Source organism: Crocodylus siamensis, chromosome 2, assembly GCF_052110815.1.
Source record: "Crocodylus siamensis isolate JL-2025a chromosome 2, ASM5211081v1, whole genome shotgun sequence".
Lineage (NCBI taxonomy): Eukaryota > Metazoa > Chordata > Crocodylia > Crocodylidae > Crocodylus > Crocodylus siamensis.
Window position 1 is genome coordinate 263,100,033 of NC_143396.1, and position 20,188 is coordinate 263,120,220.

Consider the following 20,188-nt stretch of genomic DNA (forward strand, 5'->3'; position numbering starts at 1 on the left):
TCCAAGAGCTCAGCCTGCCAGCCGCCTACACAAATGGTTTTCCACTCCTTCAAGTCACCACAAATTATCATATTTGTAGCACAAGACATTCACAGCCTACTGTTGTTCAGCTGCCAGCAACAGCAGGATAGTATGAACTGGGATAGGATGTGGGGGTAGAGGGAAAAAAAAAAAAAAGGCACATAGGGATAGCAGCCTTTACCCAGCCAAACAGTCACTCTAGTAGTGTTTTTCTTCCATGAAACAAAGCTCCTTTGGGTTTATGAGGAACAAAAGCTAGGGAAAGAAAGACACGTGCCCAATGATAAGCTCTGAATCAGCTGTATTTAGGTGCTGTGGCAGAGCTCAGCTAGTGGGTGTAGAGCAGGACTCGGCTCACAGGAGTGGAGATCACCAAAAATCTCACTGGATTCTCTGGGTACTCATTTCTAAGCAATTTAGAGGGACATCTTCAGGAATAAAAAAAAAACTTAAGATAAAAGTTAATCCACGGTAGAACTGAGCTGGATTCCAAAGGAGTAGGAATCCCCCTTCGGAGTCTCCTATCTACCTACCCACCTCAGCTCCCCCCAAGCCAAGCAAGTCACACCCCCTACATCTTTCAGACCTTAGATCAGTGATTCTCAACCTTGGATCAGTGATTTTCAGACTTGAGATGCCTCTCAGAAAGTGTCCTATTCACTGTCACTTGGCCACCAACTCTGGGAAAAGTAAAACAGGAATTCTTCTGCAAGAGTGCAACAGGTTAGAGTGTTTTTAATGCCAGGGGTTCCTATTCAAAATCCTTGGGCTCATCTTGCAAGTCCTGTTTGCACACCTCATGGGACACCCCAGGCCACCCTCGACAGGACACCACAGCACCCCCAGGCACCTGGCCATGAATCCCTGGCTTCAAAAAGACACCAAAGCAACAGCACCGGCTGCTTCACACACTCCACAGGGCTACAAGCAGCAGCCCAGAACTAAGCTCCCTCCACAGGGATACGGCTGCAGCCCCATTAGCGACCCAACACAATACCAGGCTATGCCCCAAGGTGAGCATCTCCCTGCCTTACCCAGCACCTCATTTCCCTGCCCGATGGGAACTCAAGTGGGGCTGCATGGCAGGAGTCAGCCACGGCTGGGACAATGACAAAACAGCCGCTATTCCCGCCCCACCCCGCTCACCCCTCCGCCGCTCACGGCCCCGATGCCGTCGAACTCCCGGCCCAGCCCGTGCAAGTCGTCCAGCGGGTAGGTGGCTGCAGCGCGGGCGGAGCTCCGGCTGTGGCCGTGGCCGTGACTGCGACTGCGACTGCGACTGCGAGAGGCGTCGGCCTCCAGCAGGCCCGGGCGCCAGACACAGCCCAGCAGCACCCAGCCCCACAGCAAGACCCCGACCCCAAGCCCGGCCACACCCATCCCGCCAGCAGCGCTCGCACCCATTACGTCCCCGCAGGCCCCCGGCAGCCTACTTTCAAGCCATTGTCACGTGACAACGGCCCCCCCCCACAGGTCACCTGACTGGGGAGGCGCTTGGCGGCCAATCACCGCCGTCCCTCCTGAGGGCAGGGAGGCGAGAGAGACAGAGAGAGCGCGAGTGAGCTATAGAACAGTCACCGGCCTCATAGGAAGGCGAAGCAGGGAGGCACGGAACATTTCGAGGCAGCCGCGTTGGGCCCGGGCTGGGTCGGGAGAGTGAAGCCGCAGAGAAGCCATGTTGGGCGCTGGACGCCCGGGGTGCTGCGCGCGCACAGGGCAAGGGTGGGGCGCGGGTTTCTGCTGCTGGGACCGTGGTTTTGTCCGGCCCCGAGAGCCCTGATCTGGCGGGGTGTGTGACACTGTCTGGCCTTCGAACCCTGAATTCAGCTAGTTGGTCCTAGAGGCGCATCGCTAGGAAACGCTGGCCTCACCCATCGTTTCTGGACCATCCTGGAGCCAAACCAGCCCTGGTCACCACGTGCAGGGGATCCTGCCCACCACCCGCGCGGGTTGCCCCTTGCCTAGAGGGCAGGGAAGGGTCGTCCTTTATAGCCAAAGCAACCTAATGGCGAGGGCCTTGCTACACCTGGTGCAGAGACTTGCATGAGCCCTCGCACCTCAGGCCGGCAGGGGACTGAAAGGCTCCCCCTGCTCCCCCAGCCCCTTCTCCCACAAGAGGCTGAAGTTGCCTCCTTACTCCCCGTTTCTTGCTCCCAGTTCCTGGTTCCTTTTTCAAAGCTGGTCCTTACCAGGATTGCCAACTCCTACTGAAGCTACTCCAGGTTTTTTTCCCAACATGGCATAATGTCATTAATTTCACTGTTCAACCTGTTCACAGGATCAATCCCCCAGATTGCTTTCACTAGTCACCCGGATCAACGCTGATTTTGGTAGACCCCCAGCCAGTCCAGGAGGGTTGGCAACCCTAAACCCCAGCTCCTTATTCAGGCCCTGGGGCCTGTCAGTAGGCAATCTAGCATGCAAAAGCCAAGCTTTGGGTCAGGCTGGTAGACACTAAATCCCATTTTCCTTTTAACCTGGCCCTCGCTTTACACTCTCACACCTGCCTTTTACATTGTGCACTTTGACATCAAACCATATAACCCAAGACTACACACAGTGAAAACAGGCGCCAGTAGCCCTTCCTACCCTCTGCATACCAATGTAGATAAGAGAATGCAGATAAGGAATATACAAAGTTTTCAATAAAGAACATAACCTTAGTCAAATATGCAGAACGTAATCAGGGATGCACAGGATTTTTTGGAATACATATCACTTTGAGCATGGAACCTACTTAAATGATGGGACATAGCAGTAACTGACTTCTTGATTCAGGTTTAAACTATGTTAAAACCATGTAAAAACCATGTTAAAAATTATACATATTTTTCTTTTTTTTTTCTTATTAAATATGCAAGTTTCATAGTAGCTAGAGTCAGAAGGGACCTAGGTAGATCATCTAGTCCGACCCCCTGCCTTAGCAGGAAAGAGCACCGGGGTCAGATGACCCCGGCAAGGTGCTCATCTAACTTCCTTTTAAAAATCCCCAGGCTAGGAGCCTGCACCACTTCCCCTGGAAGCTGGTTCCAGGCCCTAGCCGCCCTGACTGTGAAGTAGCGCCTCCTAATATCTAATCTAAACTTACCCTCCGCCAGTTTGTGACCGTTATTCCTGGTCACTCCTGGCAGCGCACGGGGGAACAGGGACTCCCCCAATACCTGCTGATCCCCCCTGACCAGTTTGTAGCAGGCCACAAGGTCCCCCCTTAACCTTCTTTTGTGGAGGCTAAACAGGTTCAGGTCCCGTAGCCTCTCCTCATAAGGCCTGCCCTGCTGACCCCTGATCATACGAGTGGCCCTCCTCTGAACTCTTTCCATATTGTCCACGTCCCTCTTGAAGTGTGGCGCCCAGAACTGGACGCAGTACTCCAGCTGCGGCCTGACCAGTGCCGCATAGAGGGGGAGGATCACCTCCCTGGACCTGCTCGAGATGCATCTGTGGATGCATGACAGGGTACGGTTGGCCTTCTTGACTGCCTCCCCACACTGCCGGCCCATGTTCATCGTGGAGTCAATGACGACTCCAAGATCCTTTTCCGTCTCCGTGCTGGCAAGAGGGGAGTTCCCCAACCTGTAAGTGTGGTGCCGGTTCTTCCTCCCCATGTGCAACACCTTGCACTTATCAGTGTTAAACCCCATCCTATTCTCATCCGCCCACCGTTGCAACCTGTCAAGGTCAGCTTGTAGCCTATTGCACCCTTCTAGTGCACCCACATCCCCCCACATCTTAGTGTCATCAGCAAACTTGAACAGGGTGCTTTCTACCCCGTCATCCAAGTCACTGATGAAGATGTTGAACAGTGCGGGCCCGAGGACCGAGCCCTGCGGAACCCCACTGCCCACATCCTTCCAGGTCGAGAAGAACCCATCCACTACCACCCTCTGGGTGCGGCCCTCCAACCAGTTGGCGACCCATTTGACCGTGTGGGCATCGACACCACAGTCTCCCAGCTTTTTGATGAGGACAGGGTGAGAGACAGTGTCGAAAGCCTTCCGGAAGTCCAAAAAGACTACATCCACAGCAACCCCTGCGTCTAATGATTTGGTGACCTGATCGTAAAAGGCCACCAGGTTGGTCTGACAAGACCTGCCACTGATGAACCCATGTTGGTTGCCCCTAAGCATGCATTCCCCCGCAAGGCCCTCCTGGATGTGTGCCAGGATAATTTTTTCAAAGAGCTTACCCGGGATTGAGGTAAGACTAACTGGCCTGTAATTTCCCGGGTCCTCTTTTTTTCCCTTTTTGAAGATAGGGACCACATTGGCCCTCTTCCAGTCCTCCGGCACCTCGCCAGAGCACCACGAGTGCTCATAGAGCCGCGCCAGGGGTCCCGCAATGACCTCGGCCAGTTCCTGTAGAACCCTAGGGTGAAGATCGTCCGGACCAGCAGACTTGAACACGTCCAGCCTCTCCAGAAGTACCCTAACTAACTCCTCGCTAACCCCTGGCCCAAGCGTGTCTCTCTCGGGGCCCGAGGGGGGCCCAGCAGGGAGGTGGCTGAACTGGTCCCTACTTAGGAAGACAGAGGCAAAGAAATCGTTAAATATGTTAGCTTTGTCATCTGGCGTGATAACTAAGTTGCCCATCGTGTCCTGCAGGGGCCCCACATTACCCGGGACCCTCTTTTTACCCCCTATGTATTTGAAGAAGGACTTCTTATTGTCCTTAATCCGGGAAGCTAGTCCTATCTCCAACTCTGCCTTGGCCCTCCTGACTGCCCCCCTACATCCTCGGGCGACTGTAACATAGTCCTTCTTGGTGATGACCCCATCTCTCCATTGGGTTTATGCCTCCCTTTTAGCAAGGAGACATTCCCGGATGCTCTTAGTGAGCCATGGGGGTTTATGTGCCCTCCTGCTCCCTTTGACCCTTGTTGGGATTACCTCCCTTTGGGCATGGAGGATCTTCTCCTTAAGGAGCAACCACTCACCTTCGACATCTGATTCCCTTCCCCACTGGGTCCTCAGCGCTTCCCTAACGATCCTCCTTAGCTTGTTGAAGTCAGCCCCCCTAAAGTCTAGGGCTGTTGCCTTGCTGCAGCCCTTTGCCACCTTACGCTGGATGGTGAATTCCAGCAAGCGATGATCACTGTCTCCCAGGTGGCCCATCACCCGCAGCCCCCTCACCAGGTCATCACCCGTGGCCAGCACCAGGTCCAACAAGGCGTCTCCCCTGGTGGGACTGTGCACCTCCTGGGTTAGATGGAGGTCCTGCACTCTGGCTAAGAACCGACGTGAGCGATCAGACTTGGCTGACTGCTCCTCCCAGCAGATGTCTGGGAAGTTCAGGTCCCCCATGATGACCACATCCTTAGCCCTCACTGCCTCTGTAAGCTGACCTAAGAATTCCTGGTCGAGCTCTTCTCCCTGGTTGGGAGGTCTATAGTAGACTCCCACCGTTAAGTCTCTCTCCCCTGGACTGCCTTTTACTCTAACCCAGAGCACCTCAGAGTGCCCCCCCTCTACCCCCTTGCTTCTCAGACAGAAATATAAGCCAATATGAGGATTTTTGGTTAAGCAGTCACCTGTCTTGTCTTTTCACTATGAATGTGTGAAGTTATTTATTTGGAATTATTTTGTTCTACTTTATGTCTGCATTTTATTTATTTATTATTTATTAAGGTAAAATAAAGCACATTTATTTAAATTGCTTTCTGACAGGAAATACCACATTATATAAATGTTCTTTCCTTCATTTTTTCCCATGGAAACACACTGATTTTTCCAAAATTAACTTTTTATTACTGTATTTACTTGAATCCAACATGAGTTTTTTACCCTTGTTCAACATGGGGCAAAAGATGCCTCATCTTGGATCTGAGTACCAGCACTTGTCTCCAGCTAGGCATAGGATCAGACTGTAGTACAGGTCAGGGATCAGGTGGTGGATGGAGCAGCATCTTGCATGAGGATCAGCAACCAGTGCACATAAGGATCAGGTGGGGAATGGGGCAGTTGTGAGAATGGGGACTAAGCAACAGCATGTGATCATGACTGGGCAGGGGATGAAGAAACACTTATTTAAGGGAATGCAGAAACCAAGCTTTGGGTTGAGCAGGACTCTGCCCAGGCTTTTCTGGGGGAGTCCCTGGATGGCAGACATGTGTTGGGCAGACCCAAAAGGATTTCCACTCATAATCCCAGCGCTTGATACATTATATTATTTCACATTTTAATTGGCAAATATATGTTGTTGATGAAATCCTCACTCTTCAGCTTATGTAATTCATTACTAACAATCTGTAACTGTCTAAGTAGTAGCTTTGAAAAAGGAACTGGGAATAAGGAACTGGAAACTGGGAATAAAGAACTGGGAATAAGGAACCGACTACAGCCTCATCCCCCTCCGCTTTTCTCCCCCCCTCCCTTCTTGTAGCTGCCAGGCTGTCTGTCCCAGGGGAGCAGGCAGGGAAAGGTTAACCTGCCTGCCCAGCAGCTGTTAGCAGGACAGTTGGGTAGGCTCAGCCGAATCCACCCACAAAGCAACAGCACAGCTAAGTAGACTTCCTTCCCTGCTCCTGACCCCATGGGCAGCCATAAGTAAGCAGAAGGGGGTGGTAGTGAGTGCAGATGGGGAAAGGGGTCAGTGAGCCTAATCCAGGCCAGCTGGGGAGTAGCCTAGAGCAGCCTTCCTCAACCCATGGGTGGCAAGAATATATGAAAGGATCATGAACAAACTTTAAAAATGGATCAATAAACTTTAAACATGGATTCTCTTTTTAAAGAGAAAAATGTGGGAAACAATGGTTTTTTCCCTTGCCGGCTGTTAGAATTCCAGCCTGCAAGGGGCTGCTTGGGAGGCACCCTGCCCCACACATTGGGGTCTGGGGGCAGGGATCAGCGAGTTTGGAGTCAGGACTAGTCATAGATCAGGGCAGGCAATTATTGTGAGCAGAAGGCTGCTTAACAAGTTTTGGTGAGCTGTCAGGGGCTGCATAGGTAGCCCCAACCCCCCTTGACAGTTGCCCCACACCCTGGTCGCCACATTAGGACCAGAAGTCCTGCCCCCTGCCCCCTAACCATGGCATCAGAAGCCTCTCCCCTTGCTGCCCCCTCCCCCCAAATATTCCTTTTGGGAGCTGGGGCTTGCCATCTTAGAACCAGATAAAAACCAAAGCATACACTAGAAATCAAACACCTACTATAATATATTTTAACTTTATTACAAAAAATATTTGTCATGATTTGTGATTGTGTACAGTATATAGAAGGTACATAAATAACTAAATATAAATAGTACATAACTAAATATAAATACTTGAGACCTTATTCTTAAAGAGATCTTCCCAGAGCCACCCGTCCTAGCTTTCAAACAAGCACCAAATGTCGCTAACCTCATCACCAGAAGCTAACTTCCTCAGGCCCAAAACACACCAAATGGATCCAGACCATGCCAGGACAAGAAATGCAAAACCTGCTAACACATCTCCACCACCCCCACAATTACTACACCCCACAACAGAGCCATCAGCATTCCTGGATCTTACAGGTGCACCTCCAGAAATGTAGTACATCTCAGCCAATGCACCAAATGCCCTGATAGAAAATATGTAGGAGAGACGAAACAACAACTGCACACCAGAATGAATGCACACCGGAAATCTATCAAAGACAGGAATACCCAATGACCTGTGGGGTCACATTTCTCACAAGAAAACCACTCTCTCTCTCCAATCTCTCAGTCCCGATCCTCAAAAGGAAACTTATAAAACACTTCGCAGAGACGAGCCTATGAACTCCACTTCATCAACCTCCTGGATACTAAAAATCATAGACAAAATATAGACATTGGATTTATGACACATTATAACCTACCTGACATCTGGCTCCCCAGGTACCTCTCCACTATTCATTCCCCTTCTCTCCCCCATCACCCAGCCTGTCTCTCACCCATTCACTCCTCAGTCTACATCTTCACTGACTGCCTATCTTGTCTGCATACCAGCCCAGCCTCTGGCTTCTTTACTTTTCACTCCATCCAGGAAGAACACACACCAACTGCTGAAACTTCCTCAGCCTGACGAAGGGTTTTTGAACTTGAAACTTGCTTAAAAATTGTTTTCCATCTATTTAAGTTGGTCTAATAAAAGATATCAGATTCACCCAAAGAAGCTTGTCTGCTTATAAGCTTATATAGAGTTTTCATAGAATCATAGAAAAATCAGGGCTGGAAGGTACCTCAGGAGGTCACATCTAATTCAGCCTCCTGCTCAAAGCAGGACCATCCTAGCCAGGGCTTTGTCTAGCAGTCTCTCTAAATAACCTGTTCCACAACCTCTGAGTAACCTATTCCAGTCTTTTACTACCCTCCTAGTGAGAAAGTTTTTCCTAATATCTAACTTAAACTCCCATTGCTGAAATTTGAGACCATTGCTTCTTGTTCTGTTATCTGCTACCACTGAAAACAGCTTAGCTCCATCCTCTTTGGAACCACCCTTCAAGTAGTTGAAGGCTGCTATTACATCCCTTCTCCATCTTCTCTTCTCCAGACTAAATACAACCAGTTACCTCAGCCTCTCTTCGTAAGTCATGTCCTCCAGCCCCCTCACCATTTTCATTGCTCTCTGCCAGACTCTGTCTAAATTTGTGTACATCCTGTCTGTAGTGGGGGTGGGGGGCAAAACTGGACACAATACTCCATCTATTTCTTCTCAAAACGCTTTACAAAAATAGGTTTGCCTTTGGCATACAGAGAAGATGAGGCACAGGGACTTGCCCATGATCACGTAGGTAGCCAAAAACAGAGCTAGAGGTAGAAAACCAGGTTCTGTATATTTAGTCCTGTAAGATAGATCACTAATTGTATTTTACCAACTAGCTTTGCTCCTCATAAAAATTTGGAATGTGTAAATGATGTAATTTCCTGACTAACATTTCCTGTTTGTTTCTTCCTTATTCTTTAAAACACCAGTGAACCTTTATTAATACCTATATTGTGTTTTGAAATCACAAAATATAATTAGCCTTCACATACCCTATTGAAATGAGTAAACCCATTTGCAAAAAACTTTTTATTTGCAGACCAGTAAGGATTTACATGACTTGCTCAAGCATCCAGAGTGAGTCAGTGGCAGGGCCAATTTCCTGGGCTCTGGTCCATGCTCAGTAAAGTTGACTGTGCAGTCTCCTATAACTTAGTGCTTCTGTATGAAAACTAAAGTTTCTTAGAGATCTTGATTTGGGTTGGAAATCTTAGGCTTGGTGTCTGCTGGTAAATTATGTTCGTCTTTCTAAGTCTTTGTACATGCAGCCAGGAACATCTGACAGGGCCCCTTTATAAATTAAAAGCTAGAAAATAATGACACGTTTTAGACTTAAAATATGTTCTCTAGGTGTTTTCTATAATGGTGTTTTTTTCCACACAATAAGGGCTTTTTTCAGGTTTTCTTTCTTAGTGCTAAGGCCCAGTCCAATGATGACAGCAACTCCAAGATGGGTGGCAAATAGTTTGAGATACTGGATAAATTCAACACTCAAACAAGCCATTAAGAACTATGTCTGCATTTACCATGGATGAATTTGTTCCATATGGTCATCAAGTCACACTTTGCCCATTACTAGCTCTTTGAAGGTGAGCAAAATGCATGGATATGATAGTAACTACTACTTTCTCACTGCAAAATGGATACAGATATACCTCCACAGTCTTTATTCTTATTAGCCACTAAATCAAACAGGCAAATGAAGGTAAATAGTATGCCTGGGGCTAGGTCACATTTCTGTCAGTGAGAAGGATGCAAATTGGACCAAGACTTCTTCCAAAATAGAATCTAATCTGTTTTCTACCATGGCTGCAGGAAAACCTGCCAAATACCATATTGTGGGTTAAGAACTGCACCCCAGCTTACATGCATTCTCCACCCTAAAATTGGTCTGTGATTTCAGATTTAATGTAATTGCCTAGTAACTGTAAACACTATGGATGTAACTTTTTTGTCTTGTCCTCTCTGCATAAAAAATACCCAAGTATTTAAATCAGATGTTTAAACAGAAAAAGCTGTCTGGCATTGTCTTTTGATTCAACAGAACCCACATTTTCTGTTTATCTTATTTTAGAGTTTTGAAATAAGCAATTCCACTTCAGTTCTCCTAGGCTGACGAACAGGCCAGATCTTTCTTTTTTTTTTTTTTACATTTCTTACGGTGTAGCAATATCCCCCAAAAGCAGAAATGAATCATTCCCAACCAAGCCCAGTAATTATGAAAATCACTGCATGTAAAAATAATTTGTCCAACTACCAAAGAAAGATCTTCCAAATTTATTAGCCATGCCTAGTCTCATAGAGTCTAGGATAATTTGTTAAAAGATTCAGACCTGAACCTCTGCCATTAATTTTTTGGGAACAGGTCTAAACTTGATTATTGTATAAAAATTATATATATTTCTACTCTCATGCTGTGGGTCCAGTCCTTTTGCCCTTACTCAGGCAGTACTCCCACTAAAAAAACTTGACTCTGCCAGTGTGAGAATATAAATACAAACTTTCAATCCTTATTTACAGATTTTGAAATTACTGTATTCTTGTTGGGTCATAGCTATCCTTAAGCTTCTACTGAAGCAAATTCTCATTAGATTCAACGTGCAATTTACTGGGAAAGGCAGGAATAAAAGCTGGTGAAAACAAGCAAGCACTCGGATTCTGACATATTTAAATAAAAGATGAAGTGCTATATCTGTGGCTTTCAGCTCTGCAAAACTTGTTAATTCCTATGTTAACCTCTACAGTGGGGAGTGTGGGGACTACAAAATACTTGTTAATTAAGTGCCGCTGTTGCTTAAGCTCCTGTAAAGTTGTGATAGCAGCATCAAAAGGGCAAACGTTTGTCCATCTCCTTCTAGTCAAATTAAGATTAACAGGATTAGACATAAAATGAATTGTTATCTGAAAAGCAGGGCAAAAAGTATTCACCAAGTCTGGCAGATGGGGTTCATTGAGTAAATATGATATCTTTTATTAGACCAACTAAATAGTTGGAAATACAAAAATCTGAACATTTTACATGTAATTAACATTTTACACCCGGTCTGTTAATCTGCTCTCTCATTGGTGCATTTTTCACTGTATATTGCATTGTAGTTTCCTGTTTTTAGGTTCTTTTTGCTTTACCCATCTCCTTCCTCAAAACCAGCTACTGTTCATTGGCCTGAGGCATCACAGTAGAAACTGCAACGCTGGACTCAATGGCTCCTTAGGTAAGCTTAGCACATCCAAGAAAGCTGCAGGGATCTAACTCCTGCTTTAAAGCTCATGTTGACTCTCCCTTACTGTGATGCTGATAACATCATATAATATTGCTAAACAATGAGACAAAAAGGCATGGAGAAAGACTGTCGTACTACGTAATAGTTGTATAGGGCATGAAGCAGAAGGGCAAGTGGGTATTTGAGAAGGCTAAGAAGTGTAAAAACAGCATGCTCATCTGGTGGACTTGGTTTTCTACTCTTATAGAATTACCATATGAAATACTTCTAGTGTATTATGGAGGAGTGGAAAACTAATTAAAATATTTTCAAAAGGATTTTCCAAAAAGGCTATAGTGTTTCTATAACTGTGATGTTGCCATGGTGCAATTATAAGTCAGCTGATTGTTGTTTTTCACTTTTTTTCTGCACAAAAAAGGGCATAGCTCTGAAGTTATCTTATAGCCCAAATCGCAAAGATTGTAAAAGCTACACAAGAGAAACACTGGAAAGATAAAATGAACTGAAAAGTAGTTTATTACATTTTTGTCATTATATACATGTTATTTTTCACAGTCTTTCTGTATATGCACACAACCAAAAATATACTTTACTAAGGTATAGAAATGTAATTGTAACAGGCTGCATCCTCACAAATGTATTTTGTGTTCTTTATGTATTAGCTGGGTAAAATAAGTGCTGTTACTTAATTTATATGAACTATTCATCAAGATTATTTTAATGGTTTGTCAAATAGTTTGCTAAGCTCATTTTAGTTAATAAAAGATGGTATTCTTGTAGACTCATTTGGATCCCTATTGAAGATTCACTTAATTTGTGACAAGTCTGAGTAAAATGTGACAGCACAAAGAGGAAAGTGCTGTTCATTTTAAGTGTAGGTTTGTGGTAGATAGAAACCATGCTGCTTTGAAGAATGGTAAGTAAATAAGGTCATCATCATAAAAATTCCCATTCAGATCTGGATTTCAAATGCATCAAGGTTTGGAAATATTCAGACTTGAGCTTTGGATCAGTTCATCATAAATAAGATCCAGATACCTGAGGTGTTTCTTTCAGAGGGACTCATTTTGTGGCCATTTATAATTTTATATATGTGAATCACCCATTGACCATTCAAAATATGGGTATAGCAGGAGAAAGTTCAAGGTATCTTTTGCTTGTTTTTCTGATGTTTTGCTGTTGCACCACTGTAAGTGCAGCTTTCACTGACCTTCCAGTTTTTCCAACGCTGCTCTTTCCCCTTTGTCTTATCAACAAAGCTAAACACTTCACAAGCAGCTTAGCACACATAAGGCTGAAAACTGCCAGTAAGAAACATTATGTTAAGATCTTCTTGAATTTGGAAATGTAGGATTTATAGTGAAATGTGTCCTTTGCAGATGTTTCAAAAAAAGATTAAACTGGTTAACAGTGGTTAAAGCTGAATTTGTTGAATAAAACCCATTGTTCATAAGACAGAATCATTAGCCCGACTCTCCTTGGGCTTTACATAATTTCCAAAACAACAGTATTTCCCTGGCTGATAAAAGAAATCCCTTTTCAACTGAGGTGGGCAATCTGGCCCCTTCAGGAAAACTAATATAGAAAGCATTACTGGAACCTTCATTCTGTGATTGTTGTCAAATGAAAAAAGGGCAATTTTGTGCTGACTCTTTTGTTTTCAAATTGCAACAAACAAAGAGAATCCATCAAGTCCTCTCTAAATAATGTTCTCTGGCTCTAGATTACAGTGCGTTTAGAACACAGATACTTCAGGAATGATTGTAATAGAGACACCATAGATAACATACACTTTTCTCCAGCAATGATTAAAAAGACCCCTATCAGTTTCTTCACAATACCCTAGAACAGCATGCTCCAACTGTGGGCCAGATGAGTGGCACAGGGCCAGTCCTTAGGCCAGATCGGGGCCATGTAGCCCCAGCCCTGCATGCCCAAATCAGCCTCAGCCCTGCACACCCAATCTACCATGCAGGGCCATCCGGTCCACCAGGCTCCTCATAGGTCCAGATATTTGGGAGCAGGGGAGTGGCAATTAACACTGCCACTGCTCCCCCAAGGCCAAATTTTAGGACCAAAGGGAGGGTAAGGGCGAGAGAACCCTGCAGAATAGATGCCATGGCTCCACAGGTTGGATCTGGCCCATGGGCTGGGGATTGAGTCCTAGAAGTGTGTAGTTTTCTAGTCCATCTCTCCAAATGTTGCCCTGGGTCGTTACTGCATATTTTAAATTTCTGCAGTCAGGCAGCACAGGCTCTTGCAGAAGGTGGCTTTTGCCTCGCCATACCATGCCACAGCTGAGCAGAGGGGAGAAGTGGCAGTAGCCATGTACAAATGCACATCTGCCTCTGCACCCCCTCCCCCTCTCCCCTGCCACCCCCGCAACTGGGAAATGTTGCTGAGCTCCTGTCTGTCTACACACTTCTCATTTCTGAATCAGAAATATTTCCAAAACAACAGAATAGAAACATGAGGGGGTAAACTGTACCCTCAGCCACACAAGTCTGAAACAGCTCCAGAATCTGTGCTTCCACAGCAGTACCCTACAGTTAGGATAGTTTTTGACTATCTAACAGTGGATAACAGAGCAATTGAAAACAGCCCAACCAATATATAGATATATTTAGCAGAACTTAACACTTTAACATTGGGGGCTTACAAGCTCCTGGGTAAGAGAATATAATAAAAAACTAGAAGTAGCCATCCTACTAGAGGAAAGCTATGGGTCTATTTTCATTCATTCATGCAGAAAGGACTGGTCACTGGGTTATGAAACATACCAATCTGTGGAGATTCAGTTAAGAACTAACATTATAGACAAAGTCTTCCATTAGATGAACCAGGCAACTGCAGTAAAGTACAGAATATATATGAGGGAAGAACTGGGTCTTCTGTGATTATATGGTCTGGGCCAATACCTAAAACACTTGCTGCAGATGAAGGTCATTGGCTGACTTGCATATACTGTGGTGAAGGTCATTCACTCAGAGGTTTGTTCAGCTCCAGAGTGATATCCTTCTAATGGGCTTCCCCCACTGAGAGCACAAGCATAGCACCAATATATCATCAGGGACTAGAAATGAGTTATTCAGTGAACAGGAAACTGCCTCCAATAATAACCCCTATGTCTTCAACAAAAGCATGTACTCCTTGTAGCTGTCAATAGATACCAATCAAGAATAAAGTGGAGTGACCTATTAAAAATAGGGCATAAAGAACATCTGAGGAGGAGAATGCCACTTGGGCCCTTTGAATGTCTCCTTTATTGTTTCTGCATTAAAAGCTGTATTAAACTCACATATTTGCTGCATAAGTCACTTTACATATAAAAGTAAAGAAAGGTCCCTAACCCATAGAAACAAATACAATACTTAAGACAATGAATATAGCTTAGACTCCTAGCCAAGTGAATCAGGGAAATTTGAGGGAGCACTAAGTTCAGCTAAGAGATTGGAAAGTGAAGATGGTGTTTGGCATGAAGAATTGGGAGGCAGGTCCAGAAGCAAGGAATGACAATAGATGAAGGCCAACAGAAAAGTGATTGTAAAAGAAAAGATACAAATTCAGCTTCAGCTTTTCTGCTTCAAGTAACACCATGTTACCTAAATGTAACAGTTCCCTACTATCCATGAAGTCTAACTAGCAAATCACATTGGAAAGGAGCCCCTTTGCCATTCCCACTAAATCTAGATTCCTGGTTTTAATTAGTGATGCGCTCCATCTTTCTTTTTAAAATATAATGTCCTCAGAGGCATAGCTAGACAAGGTTTTCTTATAAGTTTTTCAAATGTATGCATGAATATACTGGCTAATAGCAAGGAACTATTAATCTTGATTTGAGTGAGACAACAGGATGGCTACATTTCCATAAAATGCCATTTCCTTTGTTTCTTTGCCTATATCTTCTTGAGAAAAGAAGTCTTCCCTGTGGTGAACACGTGTTGAATTGGAGACATATCTATGTAATAGTTTCTCTTTGATGACGCACAGACCACAGCCCACATATGCTAACTCCATGGAACATCAAATGAGATTGCTCATTCTAGTAGAAAATCCCCTTACCCCAACCTTCACTTAAACTTGATCCCTTTACATTTCTTTATAGTTATCTCATTTACCCTTTAGTGGTTCTGCCACCTTGTCCCTGCAGCACACTCATTTTATAAGCTCTCTTTTTGTAATTACAAAGACTAACCACAGATGAATTACAGACGCTTCATTCTTTGTATCAGAAAACCAGATGGCAACCAAAATGCCCCATTTGTACACCTGTTGAACTTCAGTTATCAAATCTGGGGGTAAGAGAACAATGAAAGCCAGAATTGTAGCATTACAGTCAAATGCCCACTTTGCTGTAACAAAGATAGAGAATGGCTTCTTTTATGTAAGCGCTCTCTAACCCACTTACTCATTCACACTTCTGTAGGAAGATAGGACAAGGTTAGCATCCAAATTTGGGGCCATCTGAGTAAGATGTTCCCAAGCAATAGCTCCCCAACAAAGAGCTTTTCTTAAGGCTGTCATTCTGATTTTGCTTTCTGAGTTTTTTTGGCTCTCATTTTACCTGTGGTAGGCATGGACACCAAACTAGCAAACCTTTGTGGCAGGAAAACAAAAACCAGAATGCAAAAAGGGCCAGCATTCAAAACAGACATAAGCCTACATCATGAACCAGAAAACCTATGTATAGTCAGTACAAAGTAGAAAAAAGGGGTTTTCGCCTGCTATTTTTCACATGCATGGTGTGGCTTCTGGGAACATTCAGTAGTCCTTAGACTAAGCTAATGCTTATCCAGTTGTCTGAATCCAGCTCTTAGCTAAAACGGTAGTCAAACTATTTTCAAAGAGGAAATTTATGGCAGGGCCAAGGTCCAGTCAGTGGGGAACAGGGTGAGAGGATGGGTATGGATGACATTGGAATGGCTGACAAGATAAGTGAGAAATATTAAGTGCCAATACCCATCAGCCTTAGGCTCTCCTCTTCTGTGCATGTGTGCCAGGATCTGGGAATATCTGAGGCCCTCTCCCACATCTCTTATAATAGCTGAGAACTTGTGGAGCCCTATTTGAGCCCCTTCCCCAGTCTTCCCTTGGCAAAGCCAGGATATGGTTGTTTCCAGCCCCCTGTAGAGATGTGTCTTACTATCACTCTGCTCTTCCCCACATTAGCTGAGATCACATTGACCATATTCCTCTTGGAGGTTCTTGACGATGTAAGTCTACTTCACTGTCCCTGTGCATGTGTCAGGGTACACAGGGATGCTTCTTACATTCAAGAGTCAGAGCTTGAGATGGGAGTGCTTCACAGTCACCCAAATTTATCTCTCTAAAAACCAGAATGTCACGGATGGGGCCCTGCGAGCGGCCGTGAACTCGCGAGCGCCCCTTTGCCGTGCCAATTAGGGTGGTCTGGCACCCTCTACTCGCCTGCCACGTCTTTGCTGTTGAGGTTCAGAATGGGAGGCTGCCTACTTACACCTAATGACACCTTGATGGTATCCCCTCCGTTCCAAAGTGGGGGTACTCTCACCCCAGCCTTATGGACAAATGCGTGCCTCCAAACCTCCCCTTTAGCACGCCCCAAGCCTCGCAGCTGTCCCGGGGACGTCATATGGTCCCTCGCCCCTCTGGGGCCCTCTCTCTCTCGGGTGCCCCGGGCTCCTCGCCTGTCTGGCGCCCCTGGGCCTGGCACGTAGCCGCTGCCCTAGCTCCTCTCGCCCCTCTCGGGGTCTCTGCCGCGCTCCTCGCCGCTGCGGCCCCTCTCGGGGTCTCTGCCGCGCTCCTCGGCGCTGCGGCCCCTCTCGGGGTCTCTGCCGCGCTCCTTGGCGCTGTGCGCATCCCGCGCTTGGGGCTCAGGTGGCCGTAGCCGTGCCTGGCCCCTTGACCCTTTCTTGGGTCTTTTGCCCCACTGGGCAAAGTGCCGTCCTTACGGGCCAGGGTCCAACCCCATGCTCCTTGCCACTCCGGCACAAACAGTTGTGCCCCGCAGGCACTGTGCCCCCACTGGGCACCCAGAGCCCCCAAACTGTTGGGGAGCCCCCACTGAGGCCTCCTCACTCCCCTACAGCCTCACCCGGTCCTCCGGTTAACCATAACTCAAGCCAAGCCCAAACGGCTGTAACAAAACCAACAAAGAGCCTACCCGCTCGTAATGTAAACTCCAAGCCCCTCTCGTCAGAGTGTTCTCGCCCCTAGCATCATCGCAGCCAGTCAGTAAGGTAAGACTGCAACCTCCAACTCTGGCCGCTCAGCTCAGCCACAGAGCTCCTGCTCCTGTGACATCCAGAAGGGTACTGCTAGCTAGGCTTTGGCCTAGCTGTTTATAAGGGCCTAGCCCTGCCCCCTCCTGGCCACATGACCTGCCTGGTTGCCCTAGCAACCCCCATCTGTGTTGCTCCGGGGCATTTCAGCAGCCCTATTCCTCCTGCTAGTAGCAGGCACCCTGGTGCCCTGCTACACAGAAACTACAAAACTAAACTGTGGTGGAGAGGCTCTAGGATGCAGAAGATAGTGGAACCAGGTGGAGAAGGAAAGAGGCACATACCCTCACCCACATGATTAAAATTACTGTAACCACTTTGTGATAAAACTGTCAAGACACCGAGGTCTAGATCATGACTTCTCCTATAAGTCCAGCTAGCAACTACACCCTCCAATTTTAATGCACAACCATTTAATGCAATCACATGGCATCCTTGACCTCACAATTTCTTAGCTACAACTGCCTGAATGATCATTAATGTCTACAAACAACATTTGCCTTCTTGTTTGCAAAAGTAGGAAATTAAGTGAAAGAAAATAGTAATAGAAGTAGGATTTCCAAAAGGTTCAAGACCTAGCATGGTTGATTGGACAGAGCCATCTGGGGGTGTCAAACTGAATAAACAGCATCCACTTTGCTTAATGAGCCTTTCACAGGACAGAGGTGCTAGCCTTGGCACAGGAAACCAGGATAAAAATGCAAGAGCCATGATTCCACATAACTTCTATAAATATCAAAAATAACAAAGGGGATGAGTATGAAAGGAACACATTTTGACGAAACATAAATGTTTTAAATTTAACCTTCACTTATAAATGTTTTGATTAATGGGGAAGAGAGAGAAAAATCAGAAATGTTCAGGTTGAACTCTAGGTTGAGATTTAGATTTGGCAGATAGTCTCACCATATGCTAGGATATGTTAGGTCCTACCCAAAATGCTAGGATAATTTACAGCACCTTTTCTAAAGCCCCAAATAGAACAACGAATGTTCCAGCCACTCCGATCTTTCCCTTCCCATGTCCTGGTCAAAGTCTATGGTGGTGGTGACTTGTGAGATGAAGAGGGAGCAGAGGTGTTTCTGCTACCTCTGCCCAGGTGGCAATCTCCTTTAAGAGACTAAGTGTTGGAAAGATGATTTCATGAAGCTGTCACATTCTCACTAAACATGGCTAAGATATTAATAAAGATTGACTGCCTTAGAAAAGTGAGACTTTCCTCCAAGAGTTTTTTAAAAAAAGACAAGTGAGAAGTGAAGAAATTCATCTGAGCTGGACTTTCAGGGTTGAATTCATGTTAGCAGCAAAAGGGAATACTATACATGGCATGGTACCAGGAACCACTTTAAATTACTCTTCTTGTTGCGTCTTTGGGTTAGTGGTGTAACTGGGGGAGGTAGTGGGGTGAGGGGGCAACCCGAACAGCAGCACCAAATGCTTCCTTTGGGGGGCCAGGAGGAACCAGAAAAATAACTGCAGATAGTGGCTGGGTAGATGGCCACCATTGGCTGTACAGCAGCCAATGCTTTCCTGTGTGCTGTGACTACCCCGGGCATGGAGATGCCCTGCTACACCTCTGCTTTAGATATAGATTTCATAGATTTTATAGACATTAGGGGCTGGAAGGGACCTTGTGAGATCATCAAGTCCAGCCCCCTCTGCCAAAGGCAGGAAGCCTGCAGGGACCAAATGATCCCAGCAAGATAAACATCCAAATGGTGGTGGACTACACCATGTCTACACCATGTCCCTGGTGCCTCTTGAGAAGCATCACTCTTGAGGATGCCCTACTCACCTGATTCTACTTGCAGGCACCAAACCTAGAAATGTAGCAGTGAAGCCATTTGGAGGATACCCGTCATGCACACTGAAAACAAGTTCTTGAAAGTCACTGGGAGGACACCTCCACATGCTTCACCACATTTTTGGGTTTGGCACATGTAAATGGGAGTGTTTGGACAAGACATGCTCAAGATCATCCTTCATCAAGCATGTTAGAAGACAGTGTAAGAATAAAACTGCAGTTTCATCAGCAGTTTCTGTTTTGAGGTTACTACTGCATTCAGAGTCGACCTAATCCGGTGCCCACTGACATAAACAGAAAGACATGTAGGCAACCTGGCAGAAAGGAATTCTTGGATCTGAATGAGTAAAATATTCTGGTGTTTAGTGTAGGGATTAGAAGCCTGTCCCATGCATAAAGATAGCATACCATTTTATATTTTGAAATAGTTCTTTCAGGCTACTGGTGTTACAGAAGGAAAGAAATGATAACTCTACTACCTATTTCTTTACGTTGTTACTTAAAAGGTACAACGTAGCTTTGAAGTGGCCAGGGAAAAATGCTTCCTGTGCAGAAAACCACTTTCCACCGGGGGTGGAGCCTTCAGCCTCAGTTCCCAGTACCAGAGGAAGAAAGGTATGTTGAGCTTGATCTGAGGGTGGACAATGCACAAACATATGCTTTGAAGAGAAGAAAGAGAGGCCGTCAGAGAAAAGCTTCACTAGCATAAATTAGGGCAGTCTCTGTATAACTATAATTTATGCAAGAATTAGACAGCTCTAAATCACAAAGCCATGGCTATTGCCAGGGTGGAAAATCAAGATCCCCCCTTTAGTTCTGTATTGGTTGATATATCAGGCTAACTGAATGATAATCAAAAGACACTTAATTTTTTTTTCTTGTAACAGAAAGAAATTTC

At 45.7% G+C, this 20,188-nt stretch overlaps 1 protein-coding gene across 5 annotated transcripts in view; it reads right to left on the reverse strand.

Moving 5' to 3' along the window:
- The window catches only part of GALC (galactosylceramidase), a 57,843-nt gene extending 56,151 nt beyond the window's left edge, over positions 1-1,692 (reverse strand). For 2 of the 5 annotated variants that reach the window (XM_090033846.1, XM_090033847.1), the window contains exon 1: positions 1,168-1,476. In XM_090033846.1, coding sequence (XP_089889972.1) covers positions 1,168-1,425 — 258 coding nt within the window. In that variant the 5' untranslated portion in view covers positions 1,426-1,476. Of the gene's footprint in view, positions 1-607; positions 1,104-1,167; positions 1,477-1,499 lie in introns of those variants that run through there. The other 3 variants (XM_090033850.1, XM_090033848.1, XM_090033849.1) reach the window with 3 other exon arrangements.
- Positions 1,693-20,188: the final 18,496 nt, after the last annotated feature.